The sequence below is a fragment of the Nothoprocta perdicaria genome, unplaced genomic scaffold (genome assembly GCF_003342845.1).
Source record: "Nothoprocta perdicaria isolate Ctin4 unplaced genomic scaffold, notPer1 scaffold_8, whole genome shotgun sequence".
Lineage (NCBI taxonomy): Eukaryota > Metazoa > Chordata > Aves > Tinamiformes > Tinamidae > Nothoprocta > Nothoprocta perdicaria.
Window position 1 is genome coordinate 7,586,259 of NW_020456087.1, and position 22,675 is coordinate 7,608,933.

Consider the following 22,675-nt stretch of genomic DNA (forward strand, 5'->3'; position numbering starts at 1 on the left):
AAAAAAAAAAACAGAAAGAAAGGCAAAGTTTTCATTATCTGCAAAATGATGGTGGGGAAAACGTGCGTTTCCTTGTGTGAAAGCGCCGGTTAGTGCAATTCCCAGTTATCTGCTCTGTGTCCCGACCATCCTCCTTCTCTCTCCCCCCAAACCCATCCCTTATCCCGACATGGGCTGCAGGCTTCAGGGCGCTGCTCGCCGGGCACTGGGACGCCCGCCCGTGCACGGAGCAGCCGGGACCCCGCAGGGTGATGTGGCCCGGAGCAGCCGGCCCCGCAGGGTGATGCTCTGCCAAGCCCCGAGCAGCCGAGCCCGGGCAGGAACGGCCCTTTCCGCGCAGCTTGAAGCCAGGCTGGTACTAACCGGGGGCTCCCGTGGCGCCGGGCAGCCAGGTGCGGAGCTCGCCTGGCAGAGGAGCGGAAGGGCCGCGGGTGCCGCTGTCTGTCTGTCATCTCCTGCGGCCACTCCGGGGGCGGCTGGCGGCGGGGCCGCCCCCGGGGCGGGCTCGGCTGAGCGAGGGGCTGCGGCGCCCGGCCCAGCCCGGCCCTGCCCACGTTGCCCTGAGGTTGAAATGCAGAACTCAAGGCTCTCTCCTCGGGAAGCAGACTTGCTTGTAGTGTTTTTTTTTCCCCTTTCTTTCTTTTTTTTTTTTTTCTTCCCTCACACCCTTGCTACCTTCTCAGTGGAAATCAGAGCGCCCCGTGGGCTAAGAGTGGCCGGGTGTGCAGGCAGCGGGGAGCGCGTCCCGGTGCTTAGGTCTCCGCTTGGGATTTAGGGAAGCCCCCGAGGTGTCCTGCTCAGAGGAATGGGTAAGTGACTGGGAGCTGCAGGAGGGCTCAAGTGCTGTCAAGAGAGAGGGAGCACCCGTGTGCCGTCCTGCGCCGCCGCAGCTCCCTTATTGACTTTGCTCGTGTTCCTACAAGTTGTAAGAACGCGCTAAGGGCCAGGAGCCGGCAGCAGCGAGAGCTAATGACTGCTTGGTTTATTATTAATGTTATTAGGCAAGCAGGAGGGAGGACGGCAGTCGAGTGGACGGCTGGAGCCTGTGGCACGTTGTATATTATTCCTGACACCGCTCTGAGCAGTTAACATTTTAGCACGTTTGTTTTACAGCCTGGTGTAATTGTGCTGTTAAGCGAGAGGCGCTAAGAGCGCCAGGAATGGTCTTTAAAAAGCTAGTCGCGACCAGGCTTTCAGAAGCACCGCGCTGCCCTCGCCTCTCCCAAGATTTAGCAGAATWTCCTCAAGTACTTTTCCTTCCTCCCCCTCCCCCACGTCTTTGAGAAACGTTTCTCTTTTCTTTTTCTTTCTTTTATTTTCCTTTTCCTGTGGCAATAAAGCTGAGTCGTCTGCTGGGGCGATCTCATTTTTCGTCTCTGGAATGTGCTGTTTTGGAATATGCTTGTGCACAGTCCAGAGAGCTTTGACATTTGTTGCTATATATGTTTTTTTTTTTTTTTTCCTTTTAAATTTCGGAAGTACCCCATTATGTGTGTGAGGAGTGACCGGGGGTCTCTCCGGGCTGTGACATCTGCCTTTTAATGACGGCTGTTTCGGACGCCGCCCTCTGCAGCTTTTACGTGCCCAACGGGTGTGTTTGTGTGCTTGCTTGCAGAGCCTGCCTTCGGGGAAGTGAACCAGCTCGGGGGGGTGTTTGTCAACGGGAGACCCCTGCCCAATGCCATCAGGCTGCGGATTGTGGAACTGGCGCAACTGGGGATCAGGCCGTGCGACATCAGCCGGCAGCTGCGCGTTTCCCACGGCTGTGTCAGCAAGATCCTGGCTCGCTACAACGAGACGGGCTCCATCCTACCGGGGGCTATCGGAGGCAGCAAGCCCCGGGTCACCACCCCCACGGTGGTGAAACATATCCGGACCTACAAACAACGGGACCCGGGCATCTTCGCCTGGGAGATCCGGGATCGCCTTCTGGCTGACGGCGTGTGCGACAAGTACAACGTGCCCTCGGTCAGCTCCATCAGCCGCATCCTCCGCAACAAGATCGGCAACCTGTCCCAGCAGGGCCACTACGAATCGTACAAGCAGCACCAGCCGCCGCCGCAGCCGGCTCTGCCCTACAACCACATCTACTCATACCCCAGCCCCATCGCCGCGGCCGGCGCCAAGGGGCCCGCGCCCCCCGGCGTGGCCGCCATCCCCAGCGCCATGGCCATGCCCCGCACCTGGCCCTCCTCCCACTCGGTCACGGACATCCTGGGCATCCGCTCCATCACGGACCAAGGTGAGACGGGCGGCCGGGCAGGGCCTGTCTCCCTCGACGGCTCCGCCGCTCTGCCCCCAGGCTCTGCAAAGCCAGAGTATTCCTCCCAGCCCCGACGTGCCCTGTCGCTCGGGAAGATCAGAGGTCCCGGGGACGGGCTGCGTGTTTAACAGCAAATGCTAAATAAATACCGGGCGTCGCCAATGGCGCCGTCATCAGAGACGTGGCAGCTTTGACTGGAGGAAGCGGCCTGAGGGCGGCGGGGCCGCGCTCGGCCCAGCCCGGTTCGGCCCCGCATTCCCGGCCCGGCCCCGCATTCCCGGCCCGGCAGGCCTCGAGTGCCGGGAAGCTCCGCGGCGTTACCGAGAAAACCTCTCTCTTTAGTTCTCGCAATCAGACCAAATTTGCCCAGGCAGGAAGTTCAAATGTCACCTAATTGCTTTCGCCCTGATACTTCATTTTCCTCCGAACCGGTGGTCCTGGAAAACGAAACCCTGAAGATTTGTTTCTTTTATCCTTTCCTCCTTCTTTCTTTTACTCCAACTGGAAACTGTGTCGCCTCTCCCAGCCGCAAAGAAAGGGACATTTTTTCCATTTCGATTTCTGCCAGTGAAATAGCAGTGAATGTGGTAAAAACAACAGTCTAAAATAACCTTCGCCTACAGCGATCTCTGTGTCCCACTCTTCCCTCCCAATCAGCAGAAGGAGCGCGAGGTGGGGGGAGCTGATTTCTCTTTTCACTTCATTTTAACGGCAACAATCCAGTTTCAGTAGCAAATTGCTGCTCAAACACAAATTGATCCTTTATATATTGCAAAATAATTTATATATACTATATACACATATAACCGAAAAAAAAATGGGATTTTGAAAAGCAATATATATGCTCATATGTGTATATATATTCACGGACAAATGCATTTAAGAGCCGAGTTTAGCACATACACACTTGGCAGTCTCTGCTCTGTGCCAGAGAAAGATAGTGCTGCAAACGAACGTTGTAAGGAATGTGAACAATACGTTTACATGAGAAATTGGGAGGCTTTCAGAGAACTCCTCTCTTGCTAGCAGCACAGGCAGGCCCCGGACGTGCGCTGCCCGCTGCCGAGGTGTCTCCCCCATCTCTCAGCCCCCAGGAGGTGCAAGGGTCTTTCTGCAGTGTAAGATCTCGCCCCCCTCTCCTTCCCCGGGCAGAGCCGGGGCTGCTGAGCAGCCGATGCCGCCGATGAGGGCTGCTCGCCCTTGATTTATAGGATAAACTGACCTTGCTGACACGGAAAGGAAGCCCCTATTCATGGGAAAGTGTGAGATCAGCAGAAAGGGGCGCTCGCCGAGAGAGCTCCGTTTCCTAAGACAATTTCGGGCTTGTGCCTTTCCCCCGCCCCAGCCGGGCCCCGAGCGAGGCGGTATCCCAGGGAAGGAGGCCGCTTCCCACGGCGGCTCCGCGGGCAGCGCCGCGGCCGGGCGCGGAGAGACTGCCTGCTCCCCCAGGGCTCCCGCCGGTGTCCGGCCGCTATTGCCGGGGCGCTGCTGGTGCGTGCGGAAAGCACGGGAATTCTCTTTCTGTTCCCCCCATCCCTCCTTTCTTTCTTCTTTCTTAATTTTATTTTTCTCTCAGAAAGTTTATTTTTGGAGTCTCATTCAATCTTCAGCCGTGTTAGTGTTCCCTCTAATGAAGGATATCGTTTGATCCCACGCACAAACACACACATATGTTCACGTAAATCCACCTTGGGAAGCCCGGGGGGACAAGTGACAGGGGGCAGCTCTGCCCAGCCAAGGCTGCGACGTGACGCCGGCCAGCTCTCCCTCGGCTGTAGGGAAGAAAAGCGAAGGGATGTGTTTGAGGAATGAGGGGCAAAGGAGAGATTCCTCCCTTAATTCTGCCCCACAAAGCCGTCCGCCAGGGTCTCAGAGCCCTCCCCGCTTCTCCAGGGCAGGTCGCAGGGGGAAAGGAGCCGCGTCCAGCCCGAGCAAACTGCGCCTCTAACTCCCGCTTTGCTCCCCAGCAGTGAGCGACACTTCGCCGTACCCCAGCCCCAAGGTGGAGGAATGGGGCAGCCTGGGTCGGAGCAGCTTCCCCGCCGCCCAGCACGCCGTGAACGGGCTGGAGAAGAGCTCCCTGGAGCAGGAGGCCAAGTACAGCCAGGTAAGGGGGGAGCGAGGGGTGGGCACCGCRCCGCGGCTGCTCCTGCTTTGGGGCCGCTCCGGCCTTCCTGCAGCGGCTGCTTTGCGAGCGAGTCCTTAGGAAGCCGGGAGAGCGCCTCGCTGCCTCCTTCCCTCTGCTCCCCTCTCCCCTCCTGCAGCACAAGGAGCCAGGGAGACCCCAGGCCTCCTTCGGCCCGCCSGCCCTTGCGGCTTCCCGGGGCAGCCCCCTCCGCTGCTCCCTGCCGCGCGCCGCGGCCCGAAGCGCGAGCGCAGMCCGCCTAGCAGACACCCGAGAATCGCCGAGCACCTGCAGCCCGCGCGCCGAGGCGCCCTGAGCGGCCGGGGGCTCCGCGCTGCCCCGCGCAGCGCTGCGGAGCGGAGAGCGGCCGCGCAGTCCCGGCCCCCCCGGTCCGCCGCCTCCTTCCAAAGGCGCTTTCTGCCGCGAGCGCCGTAGGCAGGGGAATAATTTGAAAATGAGGCATAATTGCTTCCTACATTAAGTATTTTTAAACGCTTAAGTCGACTGTGAATTTCCTACGTTTTAATTACAGCACGGTATAACTGTTACTTAATAAATCCCCGCCTAAGTCTTTGTGCTTGCTAATCAAATCCCATGCCAGGAGACGAGCTATAAAAGACTTAACTGTTGAACGTGGGGATAGCAAAAATTTGGGAAGCGTTTCCACGCAATGGAAACAGATTTTTTAAATGTACTGGGGGATGCGTCCCCGTCCCAGCAGTTCATTTGTGGTACTTGCAGTTGCTTCAAGGAAAAGCTGCAGTCTCTGTCTAGCATCTCTGTCTAGCACGTCACCATTCAAGAGAGAAGTCTTGGGAGATATTTGCTGCAGGYTGGTGACTTTGGATTCCATGATGAATCTGTACCTGAAATTTGGGTCTGAGAGAAGCTGAATGAGACCCTTTCAAAATGAGTATTTTGAGCAGAAATTGAGCAAATGCTTTCAGAAAGGTGCATAAGGCAGCATAGGAAATTTCATAGGCCTCAAATGTGATCTACCATTTTATTACCTGTATCACCTTGCAATGGTGATTAATGGTATCCTATTTGTTTCCCATTATCGCTGTATTATTATCGCTTTATTATTCCATTCATTTCCTACTACAGATAATATATCATGTAGTATAGCTGTTACTGCAAAGTTGATGATAGAATTTGGTTTAGAATGAAACATTCAACTTTCCATGTTTTTCTTTAAAAATAAAACAAAAATATGTTAGCAATCTTACTGAAAATATGGAAGAATCTTATCATTCTGCTGCTAAGAACAGCTGTACCGTGGCTGCATTGTTGTAAGCTCCAGTCTGGGCCTTCTGCACACGTACAACTTCCAGAAGTGAATAATTCTGTGGAAATGTTCACAGAGTCTGGCTGGTGGATTATAGACTATTGCCTCTGTTAGAATCACATTTCCCCTAACAGAAATTTGAGGAATAGTGTTATAGAAATTGGATTATTTTCAATGCTAATATTGGAATCTTTTTTCTTTTTTCTTTTTTTTTTTTTTCTGCATGTTTAACATCCATTAAACAAGTTTTTTTTTCTTTCAATATTTTTACTTCAATATTTATTGCTTCAGAATATATCACTCTTTTACTATTAATATTGGTTTTATTTCAAAGTTTCATTCAGATTAAAAGATTGCCTGATATATTTAATTTAAACATTTGGACTATTTAAAAAGGGAGAAAATTAACATTAATATAATAAATTGCACAGAGGTTTTGAAATGGCAGGAAATTTGCAATATATTTTCCTAAAATATGATTTTCATTGTTTTTCACATTAAAAAAGTGATACAGAGATGATTCTCACACCACCTAAAAATCCTAATAAATGTTTGGCTTTGGAAGCTCCTAATGCATACAGCAGGCTATTCAGAGAACTCGTTCACATGCACACTGTTTGTTTAATGTGTCAAAAGTATCTTCCTTGCTAATTTAGAACACAATCAAAGAAAATAAATGTCAAWTAAGAATGCAAAAAGGTGATTTTCTTCATTTTTACAAGATTCCTGTAGCTAGAAARAATCATTCCATCAAATTGTAAAGTGAAATTCATGAATGATATTCTCGCTGGCTTAGGAGGCTGTTGGTCACAGAAGCACAGTGGGTCTGGGTGCCATTTAAGCCTGTCCCAGAGCCTTAAATATGCCTCAGAATTTCCTGTAGTCCCTTGCAGTGTGTGTTGCTTTGAGTGTAAATAGATGAGCTGGGGACAACTGAGAACATTGGTTCATTTATCCAGATCCGGCAATGGGGTATCTGGAATGATGGAACACAGGGAAGCTGCGGTCCTGGTTTACCTGCCAGGAGGACTACAGCGGAACAGGCTCTGTGTTGGGGCTGCAAGATAAATGCTATTTTCCTCATTTCCTTTGTGCAAAGCTCTTCAGAAAATTCTGCTCTTATGAAGTCTAATGCTGGAGGTGCCCTGGAAAAGAGAAGCGGCTCCTCTGTAGCACTCACCCCACTGTCACGTGTGTATAACCAGTGGTCAGTCAGCTACACCGGGAGCGGAGCCGTGGGGAGCCGAGCTCAAGTCTTCACACAGGGACCCCACCTGCAGCCCACAGCAGAGAGTAGGCTCTGCAAGGTGCTTTACCAAGGGGTTTCACATGAGGGACAGGGAAAAACGCTGTTTCTAGCTAATATCAGCAATGTATTTTAAGCATCAGCACTCTTCAACAATACAGGTTCATTCTCGCAGCTAGAAAATAGCTGCAAAGCTGATAGATGCCTGAAGGACTTATTCCTCCAGCCTTAGTTGTGGAAGATATTATTTAACTTCTTGAGAAGACCCCCGGAAACTCCCTCTTTATGAGGAAATCTAGAAAAATTGAGCACAAAGAGCGAGATCTTTTGTACTTTTCAACTATATTTGATCCCTTCTTTTAAGCCGTATACCTTTATTTTAACACGCCAGCTTCTGCAGCCTTTTTCAGGCAAAACACCAAACTCCCACCCTTGCCAGCAGCAGCAGTGAAGGCTGATGCCTCACAGGTTCRAATGCTGCATTTGAAAGCTCCTTACCCCACACATCACTGGAAGCTCTGCCTGGGAAAGGAGGCAGCAAGAATTTCTATTTTCATCTGAGCAGTATGTTGTCACTCTCATTTAACACAAAGCTGAACTCTTGAAYGCAGAACATTTTTTGCTTTAAATATTATTAATTTCTTGGTGTCTCTAGGGCCCTTGTTTGCAAAGTTGTCCTGTGTTTGGGATTTAGAAGTTTGAAAGCTTTGCCTGGCAGAATCTGATTCTGTACCAAAAGTTCCACAGGAAATCACAGAGATGCCTTGTAAAGTTTCTCTTCAGTTTTAATTACATGATGTCCCATGTTGTCATTTATATGTAAGTAGCTGTATTATATTTTCCCAGTGCATCATTTGCACACATTTCTCCAGTCAAACAGCTTTGCAGTGTAGCAGCTGTGAGTTGGGCAAGCTGAAAAGGAAAAGAGATTTTTCTGAGAGCGTGACAGTTTTAGGTCATACACGTTTTGTACTCAGAGCTCTGTTACATGGAGTTCATATACAGGGACATACGTGGTGTGGAGGAAAGGCTTCTATACAACTATATTAGTCATACAAAAGATGAATATTCAGATTATGTGTTAAGCACTTTATACTGATGGCTGCATTAAAAATAACTAATGGAAATCACTGCAGAAGTAAAATCAACACAAACTATTTTTTACTCTGCATTTGAGATGAAAACATACAAGTATCATCATTTTAAATGCACTTTTCAGGCTCCTCATGCTTGTGACTTTCTCTATTATGACATAGATGTACAGACTTAAAGAGCAACAAGCTGCATTTAATGTACTCAAAAATGCAGATCTGCATTATATCCCTACTTAATTTGTTGAGAGGCAAATAGCTTTGGAAATATTTTTTTCAGAAAAAATATTTGCATTGCAGGAAGCAGATGTGCTTTGCCAAAGGGAGCTGATATTTATTAATAGAAAAAAAAAGAAAATGAAAAAGAAGAAGGAAAATAGAAAGCTGGTAACTTAGCAAGTGGTTCTTGCAAGCTTGCTCGCAGAAATGATGAGCTCTTTGGAGGCCTGATCCCAAACCCACTGGAGTCACTGAAAAAGCTCCTCCTAATTAGAAGAGACTTGTGAAGTTAATTTGAGAGAAGTTGTCCTTTGACATGTTGGACAGACCCCAAAGCAGCAACTACTTCATCAATGTCTCAGCAAAACTTCATCAGCTGTTTGCGGCCTGACTTTTCAGCCTTGCTCGGGTAGCACTCCCTGGTCGTCGGTTGCTTTCTGATTAGGGGATCGTGAGCTCCATGTGCTTATGACATAAAAGGGAAGGCTCCTTTTTATGGCAAGTGATTGCAAATAATTGTGGGTGCAATTCTGGACAATTACTTGCATAGAAAATGTAGGCAATGTAAATATTTAAGTTCCTGATCTTTGATTGTAGGTGAACAATGAAAAGTATATGTGGTGGCCAAAGCATCTGTAATTGTTTTCATCTGCTATTCTTAAAACCCACAAAATATGGAAACTTTTCTGTGAGTCAAATGAAAATTTAGTCTTAAACATAATGACCAACTAAATGACCCTTCTACACAGATCATTTATTGCAATATTTCACTAGTGAGTTACCTGTGTGGCATCCYGTATTCTAATTAAGTGTTCACAAAGTTACACTCCCACTACATGGCTGTGCTAAATCCCTCTGTGACTGTGGTCAGGACCTTATGCTCCACATGCATACCCAGGGGGATGCTGAGGAGAGATGCACATTGACTTTCTTGCCATAGTACCTAGTAGGAATCTTAGCCATGTTCCTCTCTGGTGCAAGGATCCTTTGCCTGAGGACAACCTAGTTCTGTGTTAGGCTGCTTAGGATCTCCTCCTCTTGTTGTTTAGTCACCAAAGAGGCTTCCTTGAGGTCTAGGCATCCRTGTCATTGTATGTTGTGGGTGAGGGGCATGAGTTGATCCCTCTACCTGCACCCGATTCCTTCCCAGGTGATGTGGATGGCACCCCATTCGAGCCCCATTTGTGAGACCTGCCTCTTTCTGGCCACCTGCTTCCACGGCCAAAACACAGTGCCCTGCTCACCCACCCACATGGCTCCAGGGCACTCCACCTGGATGAGACTAATAAAGAAAGTCAGAGAGGTGAGTGAATGGCACAATGACACTCAGACTGCACTCTGAACACCCTCTATTCAACGGCCCCCAAYGGGTCCGGAGCTCCGTTCAGACTAACAGGATCGTGGATTTAAAAGCAGCTGGTGGGAGATGCCTATCACAGTCAAGAAGCAGTGTCAGAAGCACCAAAATTAGATAGGACTCCATCTGTTCAGACTTCTGGTGCTTGCAGTGCAGTGGAAWATAAGCAAAGCCTGTATGGTGTATTTGGGTTTACGGCTGTTTCGGCAGTCCATCAGTGCTTAGGGACTGCCTGGTCAAATGGTGGCGGCTATTCCATAATCAGAGGGCTGTGATTTCGGTCCTGCTGACTTATCAACCTACCCATGCTTGCCTCTGCAGTGACGGAGATCCAGCAGGAAAAGGGGAGTACCGTTTGGCTCCTGTTTTGTGGACAAAGTGGAGTTTTACTGAATTAACCCTGTGGTTTTGCAGCACATCTTTTTTTTTTTCAGCAGTTTTTGTAGCTGGCAGAATCTCTTTCAGGTCTTTCTGTAACATTTCTTTCCAYCAACTTCAGTTTCATTTAAATAACTCCATGTTTAAATAACTATGTATTGTTAGGTTATAYTAAGGTTGTATTTTCCATAGAGCCTTTATGCTGAGCACATTATATTTTAATCGTCACTGTAGAAAGAACAAATATTTAATCTTTTCAGTGTATTTGCTTGTATAATATCTCTGCATAACTTCAGATTTTGCCCAAGTAGGGGCGAAATACTGTGGAAATCTGCTCGATGTTGCTATAGTCAGGGGAGTTTGTTCACCTGGCCTTGCCTCTGTTTTCCTCTGTTGATGTTTTTCGGTATTTTCATCAGTCTGTTTTATCTAAGTCTTTAAGAGGTTTTAAACTTTTGTTTTTATTGTAGTTTGTCTGGACAAAGATGTAAAATGCCTCTGGCTCTGTTAGGAAAGAATTGGTAGTGGTGTGTAACTTCGAATTATTATTATTTTCAAAAATGTCTTTTTATTTCCTGAAGAAGCTGATATTTAGGATTTGATAAGCAAGTATAATTGAGTGTTCCCGATGCATGTTACAGCTATAGCTAAAGCATTCGATTGATCCTATCTGATTTCCCTGTTATTCAGTGCAGCTGAGGATGACTATAAGTAAAAGAAACAGCTTTAAGTTAATAAAAAGTGCGTAACACAGAGAATGCATTTGACTCATTATTAAGAGAATTAAACTTATTATAGAAGAAAGTAGTGTGGCAATCTCATGCAGTACATTGTAATTCAAGGACTACTGAATTTAGTGAGAGGAAAAATGCTCTAAAAAACATTAAAGAGATATTTGATGAACAGATGGCTAATTAATACTGCATTCTGAAAGCATTTAAGTATGCAAGTAATTCCATTTTACTCTCAACTTCAAATAAGATTGCCAACTTTGCTCTGTAGGACAGTGAAAAAGGAATCTTGTAATCGCCCGTTGTGGAAAATTTTTCTTTCTGTTTYCAAAGCCTGGGCTCTTGGGAATCAGAACTACTCCCCAGAGCAATAGACTAAATGCGGGTGTCTTGCCTGTATGTCAGAATTTAAAAAATGCCCTATTCAAGCATATTCCCATGTATTCCCAGTCTTTGTTGGAAATGAAGACATAGATTTTGAAGAAATATTTCTGCAGAAATATTTTAAAGAAATACTGACTGCAGAATGCTGCCCACTTCTGCTGCCCACTTCTGCTCAAAGTCTTTTAGATATTGAAATCATTTGATTAAAATGTCTTCAGTTTTCAGAGTTTGCTCTGTAATATTCTGCTTGCTGGGAAATCAAAATCAATGGAAGCTGGAAGTGGGAACATGCTCAGTAGAAGAAATTAATTCACATAAGCATAAGGACATACTCTGAGAATAAGTTTTGAAAAGACTTTTGGATAATTTTTTTGCGGGATTATAAAAATCAGCAAAAAGTTGTTTGTGGGATCAACTCTGACTGCGTTATTCACATACATCTTGTCATCTTAACAAACTCAATATTTTTCTTTCTTAAAAAATAATGAGAAGTGTTAACATAAACTGGAAAAGTTTTCTGAGTGCCCGTATTCTTTAGGTAACTCTGATTTACTTGCATAGCTCAGTAGTTCTAGCAGAATACTACTCTAAAGGGATGCTTGTAGGATCGTGTAATTTTTCCCATTGATGCTGAAGGACTGGGTAGCAGCTTCAGAATTTAGCTCTTAGTTAATGGCTTTCTCTGCCTCAGTAGTATTTAACATTATTTATTTTAAAAAGTTAAAAGAGACATAGGGGTATTAATTACCTCTTTCGGTAATGCCATTTCCCTAAGTGAGATTTCCATTATATGCCAGCTGCTGATATTTTACTCAGAAAATTTGTTTACTCTTCCCCTGGGATCCCATTATCGGTTTGATTTGTAAATCATATTTTAATCTCCAATTAAAAAAGAGATTTAGCATGTTTGCTTCCTTCACGTTTGTAGTTTGCATTTGTTTACTCCTCGTCATTTTACTGTACCCTTTTTGACTTGTTATGTGCACGTGGCTAAGAGCATTAGACTTTCCTTGGGTGTTTAAGGCAATTTGGTTTTCCGATTAGCCAACTAGATCTTCAGCCTTGCTCTGGGCTCTGCTTTTTCCTTTGTTGTGGAAAAAATGACTTCTCCAGTAGCTACTTCTTGACGGTTTTCAGTACATTTGATGCACATGCAGCATCTGCAGAAATTGTTTAAGCTGTTTCATTTTGAAAAATGAGCAGTGAGAGCGTGGCTGTGTGTGGAGCTAAAGCTGCTGCCAACGCTCTTGCTGGAGAGCTGCTGCTGTCAGCATCTCCCTGGCGGTACCTCTGCAGGTTTGCTTAGGTTTTGTTTAGTTTGCTTTTTGGGGGAGGCTCTGTGCCGGAGAATAAAGGCAATCCTTGCTGATCCGGAAGGATTTGTTCCATCCGTGACAGTGATAGAGTCAAGAAACTCAAATTAAATGGCAATGGAGCTCCTGAGTGGCGCGTTCCCGAGGACTTGACATGGGCAGAGGTTCTGCTGGTTCCAGTGGGGATGCTGGTGGCAGTCACTCTCCAGGCTCGTTGTTGGTGTTGAATTAGGCAATTGATCTTGAAGCCAATATTGTTCCCCCAAAAATATTTTTAAAGTGTTTCAAACATATAAAAAAAAAAAAAAAAGAAAAAATCGAAATATTTCTACAAAACATAAACGCTAAGGGTCTTCATTTAAATAATAAAATTATTAGCAACTTCAGTTCAATGGTTTAGTTTTTCAAATAATTGAAAATAATTGTTTCAAAATAAGATTTCTTTTGCTGGACACTTCCTTAAAGTTGGATTATGCAGTTGAAGTCTATGCCCTTGTGAGATCAAGTCTGCCCTTGTTTTTTTTCACGTAAATCTGAAATGAGAACATTCATGTTTCTTATTGCAATTCATAGTAACCAATGTAAATGAAGCTTCATGATTTTAAGTGTTATTTCTTAAAAAAAAAAAAAAAAAAGGGTGAAGCTGGGTGCTTTTCTGTGCTTTTCTGAAACATTTCATAGCCGAAAGGGAAGGGATCACAGGGACAGGCTGTAATTTTAGTACTCAGAATAGACGTCTAGCAAACGAAAGGAGGAGAAGGAAAAGTAGATAGAGGAATGAAATCAAACATAATAATTTCAATTAATTACATGATAGAATCTGAATTTATACCACAATGTCCAAAAGTAGAAATTACTCTGGTATTAGCATAGCCAAGGCAGAAAAAGAAATCTTGAGAGTCCGTTGTCAGGAATGGATTGTTTGGGAAGTTTGTTCAGAAGTTTTAGCTATTCTCCTAAAGTGCAAGAGAGAGGTCTTGGTGTTGTGCTCACAGCAGAAGTCAGTGAGTATGAATGGGTTTAATCTCTGCTTTAGAGAGGAACTGTTGTGACTTTTAGGAAACTAGAAAGCTAATGGAAATGATTTGTTCCAAAAAAACATTACCGCATAAGCTCGGTACTTGACTTGCTTCCCAACCTCCTGCAAAGGAGAAGATGGAAAGAATTTTTTTTTCCAAGAAGCCCCCAACTCCAAGCCCCAGATCCCACACAGACAGAAAACAAAAATTACATGCCCTYCTACTCCTATTTAGGGTTTTACCAAAGAGCGTCTAAAATGAGAAGTTTCTTCAGTCAAAACYACCTGAGCCTTCGCTGCTGAAAATGGATGCAGACCATTTGTTTCTGCAACATAATTTGTATTATATAATGTGACACTTTCTGTCCCCATTTCTGGCCTGGATTTTCCTTTCTTTTGCCGTGGTGTATATCAGCAGTAATCCCGTGCTCTTGTTTTGCAGGTAGTTTTGTGGGAACATGATTAAATGAATTTATAAATCACTGGAAGGTCATGCTTTCTAGATCCAGAGCACAACTTTAAAATTTGGAGATACTTTTTTTTCCATCATTTGTTTTAAAACATTGATAGAGGCAGGAATTCAAAGCAAATCTTTCCCTCCAGCCGTTGTAGAGATCGGATAGTGAGTACTTTCAAGCAGGAACCCTTATCTTTTGCAGAGCAGAGGCTCTTGTTCAGTTAGATCTGCATGTTTATTTGTTTGTTTTAAAAATTAAATTTCCCCTGAAAAGCAATGGTTTAAGTTAAGAAAAAAAATATTTATAGAACTTAAAAACAAGGTTCAAGAAACAGTGCAGTTAAAACAAGTTCTAAGCGTTCTGCAAATCCATAAACGTCATGGGGGTTCTTGCCCTCCTAATTATGAATGTTTAGATTTTGGTGTTCATTTCCTCTGACTGAAATACTGCAGGCTGAATTATTCATCCGGGATGTACATGAACATGGAATTTAAACCTTCCCATTTATTTTAAGTGGATGTCATGTTTGTAAAAAGTGCCAGATTGACGGGCAAGATTCAGCCTTTCTGATAACATATACATTGTACCCAAAGACGTAAAAATTCTTGCAGCTGAAATTATTGGGTCAAATCCTTCACTGGTGGAAATCAGGCTGTTGAATTTACTTCTGTAGCTATCCCCTCAGCTCTGTGCCAGGCCAGTCCTTATATCGCCCAGTGCCACTTGTTTCACTGAAGCARCTTATTGGAATTCAGATCATCATTGTTTTGCATGGTATGCTTGTGAAAACTGGAGCTGAAACAAGACGGAATCATTTAACCAGGGAATCAGAGAAAATAGCTTTCAGGCATTGGTGCCCTGGAACAGATTGGGGCTGGTGGTGGCTCCACATCCTGCCCTAATCATTATAAATCAGGAATTGATTTGTTTTACATTTTGTTGTTACAAAAACTAGTGCATCTTTAGCCAACTCTCACCTGTTTTGTAAATAGCAACCCAAGCAGTTCAATTGGTGTAATGAAGTAATAAACTAGTATTTCCTTATCAATTATAGACCAGAGTTTGTTTTATTTATTTATTTATTTATTTATTTATTTATTTATTTATTTATTTATTTATTTATTTATTTACTGTTATGAGATAATACTAAGGAATGCCACATAATAATACATAGAAGGGAAAGATATATTTTTGGACATAAATATGTATCCATACATAAACACGCATTGATAGTATCTGACTTGTTAAGGTGAGCTGCTCAGGAGACCATGCTAACCTTGCAAAGTGGTCAGTCCTGGAGCTGTGGTCTAGGAGAAAGCCCTAGGGACTTTGGCTCTGTAAGCAGGTGACCAGGATGTGGGCTTAAGCAGTGTCATGGTGACCTCTGGGTGACATGTTGGCATGTTCCTTGGCACATCGTGTCCATGTGTGAGCTCAAGGAGGGCACAGCCCAGGCATCTTCCTGCCAGGCTGTGTGGACAAGTCAGGTGAGAGGTTGCCCATATGGGCCTGGGGTGATCCTGCTCCTCCTCAGGGCRAAAGAAGGTATAGACACAGCCATTAGCTTCCACGATGTTGCTGCCTGGACACAAAGTTTAGGATTGGACAGGACCAAAAACTGCGGTACTCATGCTTTCACCCATACACTCTTGGCTTGGTGGGGTATCCTGGTTACGTGATTGCATCAAGCAATATTTTGACTTGGCACAAAGCACCATAATAAGTGTCTTCATTCATAGTCCCAGCCCTTACACTTTCCTCAGATGAGATGTTACAGAGTTTGCCCTCTCCAAGAGGAAGCACCAGTGTTTGGAGAGCATCTGACTGCAGGCTGTATAGCATATGGGAAATATATATATATATATATATAACTTTTCCACAGCAGTGAAGGAGTCTATCTCTTTGTACAGCTACATTGTGGTGAACAATGACAACATGAGAGGCTGGAGGGCAYGGGCCTTCTCTACAAATGAGTGGGGACCTTGCCAAATGTAGCACAGGCAAAGCTCACTGCACATGGCCATATGAGATGAAGGCTCCTACATAACGCAGGGCTTCTATGCACAGCCTTGTGCCTGGCCTGCTGCCAGTTTACCTGGAGTGGGGGAGAGGCTTCTTGGACTCCCAAGCAAGCCTAGAGGAGCAGGGTGGTTGTGCAGAGACTAAAGGTCGTCTTCTGAGTGCTGAGGGATGGAGGTCCGAGCATCGGTGCTGACCCACTGCCCTGTGCTGCCAGCCATTCCTGAGGCTCCCCCGAGGCTCCTCCATCTCTTCTCCCTCCAGCAACCGCTGAAGATTTCTGCAATTCTCCTCCTTGCAGAAATCATTTGGCCTGTGGCTCTTGATGTCCCAGTGTTAAACCTGGCTCTAATGATTCTACTGCCTTTTTGGAAAAGCTTTTTGTTACTGTTAGGAAAATTGGAGAGGTGGTCTGTTTTTTTTTTTTTTTTTTTTTTTTTGCTTCATATCCTGCCGAAGAACACTTTACACATTGGTAGAGCTTGGAGAATAGCAGCTTTTTAGGACCTGTAACACTGTAGGGTTTTAGTTTTTGGTAAATTCAATCAAGTAATTTTCCTTGTGACATAAGAAAGGTATTAAATTACAGTACAATTATTTGAGGATTGGTATTAATTACTACTGTAGTACTGTTGCAAACACTGACATTTAGGGCTGAGGCTAAAGCGTAATTTTGGACACAGTAGGGGATGCATAATTGTAGTTGAAGGTCAGGTCACATATTTGAATTTTCAAAAGAATAAGGCAAGTTTAGCTTCAGCAAAGTGTTTATGGATTTGGAAGGACAGCTATGTTGCTGCTGCAGCTGTATGTTTTGTATTAATTAATATACTAATTTGAGGCTTACAGCTGGAATGCCCTCACTGTCTCCTGCTGTTTTAGATTGCTGTACACATTTATATTGATTCCAGTGGGATTACTGCTTATTTTCCCAAGTGGCAATGAGGGGATAATCCAGCTGCTGGAATGGTAAGTTGCACTAGGAAACACACAAGCCTGTTAGCAGACCAGTGCATTTTATTGAGATATATATTTGAAATGTAGGCAGGTGCAATCCAGACAGGAATTGAACAAGTGAAATATGTTAACAGTATTGAAGTTTTAGCAGAAAAAAATTCTTTTTCCTTTTTCAGCTCTACGCTACACAGACTGGATTCAGTCTCTCCAGGTGATTAAGCTTCTCTAGGAAAAATGGCAGATAGTATGTGATTTGCGAAGTTAATACCTGTTCCTTCTTAAACAGAAAAACTTCTTTCTGGGGGAAGAAAAAATCACAACATATCCTAAAACATAAACACTACACAAACAAAAACTTGAGCAAGATAAATGATCTTGTTTTGTACCTGTTCTGCTGAAGAAGCATTTACAGGGTGTGAAATAAACCACAGAACTTTTTTATTTAAATAAGGAGTCATTCATTGTGAAATCCTACCACAGTAGACTGAAGGACTCTCCCTTCTTTATTTAAATAGAAACTCTTCTCCTTAGCCTACAGAAGGACCTAGGAACAGGTCCTAGGAAAACAGTTTGTAGAAAAGGACCCAGCCCTGTATTTGTTTCGCGTACAGAAGCCCCATTGAAACCAAAAGAAGCTCTGAGCAAAGAACACTTTGAAGGTTATATCCCAAGTATCTGGAAAACAGGTTTTAAAAGACATCGTCAATAKGCTCATACTCTGAGCAACCAGCTGCCAAAGGGTTTAAGATGTTCCCATGCCCCAGCTGCTTGTCACCCTTCTGCTCCAGCACACGCAGCAGTGGAAGAAGGAGCCACATCCTCACTTGCCCACCCCAACCCTGAGCATTGCCCACCCCTCTAGCACTCGGGCTGAAGCACGGGGTGTTGTAAGGTGTCGCAGGGGCCGATTTCTCCTGCCACTGCAATGTCTTTGGTCATTGCATGCACACCTTATACTGCCACAGCATTTCTTGTCGTGGCCATGTGCCAGGGCCCAGCTGCAGTGGCCGATACTCCAATGAAAATCTGGGAGAGGTGGGTGAGTGTTAACAGCACAACCCATCCTGGTGTGTAGGACTCTCCAAAGGATAGAGAAAGGTGTTGAGATACAGAGAGACAGACCAAAATCATTGCAAATATCTCCAGCAGTTTTCAAACAGCAATCAGCTGCTCAAGGAGCCACCAAACAACAGGTTGCTAGTAGGGATGGGCAAAACAGGGAGGGCTTGGTGGTTCCTCCCTGCTTTTGGTGTATGGTCCTTAGGCAGTAGTTGTCCACCCTATCAAACACTGGTGTTTGTGCTACAAGATGTGCAGAGTGACGCAGGGTAGCTGGTCTTAAGATGAAAGCACAAAGCGGCCCTAACACCATGGAAGTCAAAGGCTGTGATGGTCAGGGACCTCCTGACAGTCTCATGGTGGGATGTCATGTGGACATCAGTGGCAGCATCCTCATCGCTTCACCACACTCTGACTCTGGCACAAAACCTCAGCATGACATTTTCTTCTGTGGCCTTGCTCTCTAAGAAACACTTTTCCCTTTCCTTTCAGGCACCCAGTGGTCTCTCCRCCGTTGGCAGCTTCGTCTCAGCCCCGGCCATGCCCCCGTACGCCACCCCAGCCCAAGTGTCGCCTTACATGACGTACAGCGCCGCGCCGTCGGGCTACATGGCGAGCCACGGCTGGCAGCACGCTGGCGGCACCCCGCTGTCGCCCCACGGCTGCGACATCCCCGCCTCGCTGGCGTTCAAGGGCATGCCGGCCACCCGCGAGGGCGGCCACTCGCTCACAGCCTCGGCGCTCTGATGCCGCGGCTGGCCCAGCATGGCCGCYGTGGCCTCCTGCCCCAGGCCTCATGCACTGCTCCTCCTCATGCTGGTGGCATCCAGCACTTCTCTGTGGGACTTCCCTYCCGCGAGACTTGGGGGACCAAAAGGGCTGGAAACAGCACCCGAAACTGGGAGAAGTGTGTTGCTGTTGCCCTTGCACTGCGTTGGGAAAGATCTCGCATCCCTCAAAGGGCTCGTAGAACCTTGTCTGACTCTTTTCTGGTAAAACCACACATATTTATTCTTAATCATCGCAGACTTTTGAAATGTGCAATTGTTGTTAAGATTTGTGTAAAAATCAATAAAGGAAAATCATCACAGATTACTCCTCTATGCTTCAGATCAGCAGAGGTGGCTGCATGGAAGCTCTTTGCTGAGTGCATCTGTCTCGAGAGAATGAAGTTTCTATCCATGTGGTTATGCCATCCACTACTCTCAAGAGATTACTTTTGGTCTTTTTTTTTTTGGTAATCAAGTATAGAACAAAGGCATTATGCAGCTCTCAGATTCTTCTGGCCTTTCGTCAACATTACAAAGACAGTAGTTTGCTGGTATTTTTATCCATTTGTAAATATAGGCTTTTGACAGCATTTGTTTTCACCTCCCAGTACATTTCTGCTTTTCTATTTTTCTTTTGGAAGRTAAAAGCTGACTTTCCAACTGTTTGCTGTGTTTCTGCATTATGGGGTGATAGCCTCAGAAGATGGTGTTTAGGTAGGGGTGTTTTCATCATATTTTTGTGCCTACAGTGGAGGCTTCAACATCTCATGAAACACAATTATTTCTTCATCAGAGGATTCAAAATCCAGAAATCCAGCCAAGTAACTCTCTTCAGTTATATCCACCCTCCCAGAGGCATGAAACACTACAGCATGTATGCAAACAGAAAAGGTGGTAAAAATCTGAACAAAAGCACGAATTGTAGAGAAGAATCCTATTTAGTGTGAAATTGTGCAGAAAGGCAGAGCAAATCCATGTAAGTTAACAAAACCACTGTGAAACAGAACTGTACTGTCATTGTTGGCTTCTTTGTGTTCAGCATTTTCAGCCCCCAAATTATGTTGTAATTCTTTTTTTTTTTTTTAAGAAGAAGTTGTCTTTAAATTTTTGCTTTAATGAGTGTAAAATATGGACCTTGATAAAGTTTACATTGTTGTTCTGAAGTATTTTTTTCCCTTATAGATAAACCGGTGGTGGTGCTACAAAAACAGGCATTATTTAATATTAACAAGTTTCCTTTCTACATTTCTGTATCCAGTGGCAAGTACTCTGTCCCAGCTTTTATTAGAGAGCGAATATGTTGATCTTTGGAAATTTTCCTGTTTTCCTTGGGCAATAATAAAGTTTTGAATATTATTCTAGAATGCTTTCCATATGCTGTAGGTATGTTCATAATATGAACATGGAAAAAAAGATCTAAGATTGGTGTGATGTTTCTTATCCTTTCTGGAATATTAATATATTATGTATTTTTATAGATCTAGTGCAATAACTTAAATTGCACCATTAGAGATAAGACAAAGGAGAAAACATTCTTCAAATACTGCTCTATCTGCCTATCATACTAGACTTCCATTCAGTGGGAAGGTAAAATACAATCCTCTCTTCCTGGATTTCCAGCTTTTGTCACTGAGTTTTCTGTGAGCAAAGTTTTGTAATGATAAAAATAACCAGTACAAATCTCCATAGTGCATGGCCAATGAAATGCAGATGGACTCATTTGGCTGTTGCCATCTTTGCTTTTTGCATTAAAAAAATAGCTAAATTAACAATAATTCTACAAAGAGCACATTCATTGTATCATGGCCCCAAGGAAAGAAATATCTGATCTTGGATCTGGTCTTAGATTCGTAGGCCACAGCAGAGCAGAGGAGTTCAGCAGCAGTTTAGCTTTATCAAGATACTTCAAACACTGCTACTCATCAGAACACCGTTTAAAAAATCTGTTTGAAACTACTAAATGCAATTAAATATATGCATACACAAGCAAATTTTCACACTAGCACGTTGCTCGTGATTTTACCTTTACACAGCCTTAATGTCATGCAGGAGAAATTGGTTCAATTCTAGATGAGCACTACTAAAAATAAGATGGAAAAAGGGAAAACTATCTGTAAACAAATAATTTTGTTGGCAACTGGATTTTAGCTTTCAGCCTAGCTGTTAGCCTGGATTATAGAATTATTGAGTAAGTCTACTTATTCTTGGCCACATATAAAACAAGAAAAAAAAAAAAAAAAAAAAAAAAAAAAGAGAGAGAGAAGAAAGAAAAGAACAAAGAAAAGAAGCCTTTCAAAGCACAGCTTTTTGCTTCAAGGATTCATAAGCCTGTAAAAGAGTGTGCCTGTGTTAAAAGTCTTGAACATTTTTCTGAGCAATGAGACCCCACTTCTGGAATAAAAGTCATCTTTTCTGAGATTCCAGAGAAACTTTAGTGTGTTTTGGAAGAACACTTAGATGCTCAGCTTGTAAGAGTTTTCTGAATTATCTTGTCTTCAGCTAAACCAGGATAATTTATAAAGCGAGCAAATAATTACATATAAAATGATGTAATTACTCTTCTCCTGGGAATACATTATTCCAAATCCTCTCGTTTACTGTGTGCTTGTTCAAGTACAGTTCTTCCTACATCTGCTATTGCAAATAGCCCCTTGCCCCTTGGCTGGGAGGTCAGCAGGGCTCTGAGCACAAAGTACTTCTCAGAGAGAGCAGAGGGACTTGACTTTTGCCTTTGCTGGGCTGCCTGTGCTTGACTTTTTTTTTTTTGTGAATTTTCATAACATTTCTTTTTCCTAAAGTAAAATCAGTATGCAGAATACTTCTTTGCTCAAGGACTGTTCTTACTGCTTCTGGTTATCGGTAAACCAAAACACAAAATGTGTTAGTTTATTAGCCATATAGCTTTAAGTCACTTTAAAATAAAAAGGAAAAGGGGATTTTTTTCCAATAATAAACAGAGTTCAGCATCAGCTATCAGGCAGAGGGATAAATTTGGATTGAACCCACGAAGTCACTGGATAAACTCTAGAAATATGCAGCATATATGAGTGCAGACTTTGAGTTTTTAATATTAAAACCTATACTCCATTCTTAGAGTGCTAAATATTTGCAAAGAAATCAGCAATTGTTGATWGCTACCTTCTGCACCAGGGCCTGTTTTCATGGCCATAGTAAAAAGGGCCTCTAGTGCTGCACGTCCCGTGTTGCACAAGGAATGATAGTGATGTGGGTTGGAAGAGACAAAAAAGGGTATAGTCTTTGATTTGCTTTTTAAATCAATGCTGTGTTTTCTGCTTTCTAAAGCTTTTTTTTTTTTCTTTCCCTCCAATCTTTTTATCAAAAATCAGGCTGAACTATTAACTGCAAAGCAATCTTGTTGGTAAGGATGTAAAGCAGAAGGCTATATATGTATATACAGTATGTTTAAAGCCTTTTATTTTTATATTTTGAATGCTCTAAATTAATAAAAGACTAATTATAAACTATTTTGCTTTTCATTTTCAAAATGATCTCAGTAGTCACTCCTGTTTGGGTAAGTACTGATAATGAAATACAACATGAAGGAACATCTATCTTAAAATTATTAACTATGACTTTTTTGGGAGAGAGGATGATTTTAGCAAAGAAGAAGTATAAGTAGGAGAAGTTGTGGTCAAATTTAGAGAAAAGATGTCTTTATTGTGCATGTCAGTACAAGCATCTTTGAAAGTGCTGAACATGTAATTCTATTTTAGTTTTTTTTTTTTTGCTATTCTAATGCATTAAAAAAACACTCTGGAGACTAGACTGCACATGTGAACTGACATTTTTAAGTATTACTCTCTAAAAATATTTCTTCATGATTGCTACGAGAAAGGTTTGTAGCTGCATAAGAGAAAAAGCATTTAAAGTCAACATTGCGAATACAGCCTGTGTGGTGATACAGCAACTTTCAGCAATTGCAAGTTAACACAGATGTTTGACAACAAACCAGTTTTAGATAAAGACATTTTTGTGGTG

General features: G+C 43.8%; 1 protein-coding gene across 1 annotated transcript in view; it reads left to right on the forward strand.

Moving 5' to 3' along the window:
- The window catches only part of PAX9 (paired box 9), a 21,260-nt gene extending 2,607 nt beyond the window's left edge, over positions 1-18,653 (forward strand). Inside the window, exons 2-5 of the mRNA XM_026051853.1 lie at positions 1,616-2,242; positions 4,231-4,370; positions 9,383-9,535; positions 18,399-18,653. Of these exons, the coding sequence (XP_025907638.1) occupies positions 1,616-2,242; positions 4,231-4,370; positions 9,383-9,535; positions 18,399-18,653 (1,175 nt within the window). The remainder of the gene's footprint in view (positions 1-1,615; positions 2,243-4,230; positions 4,371-9,382; positions 9,536-18,398) is intronic.
- Positions 18,654-22,675: the final 4,022 nt, after the last annotated feature.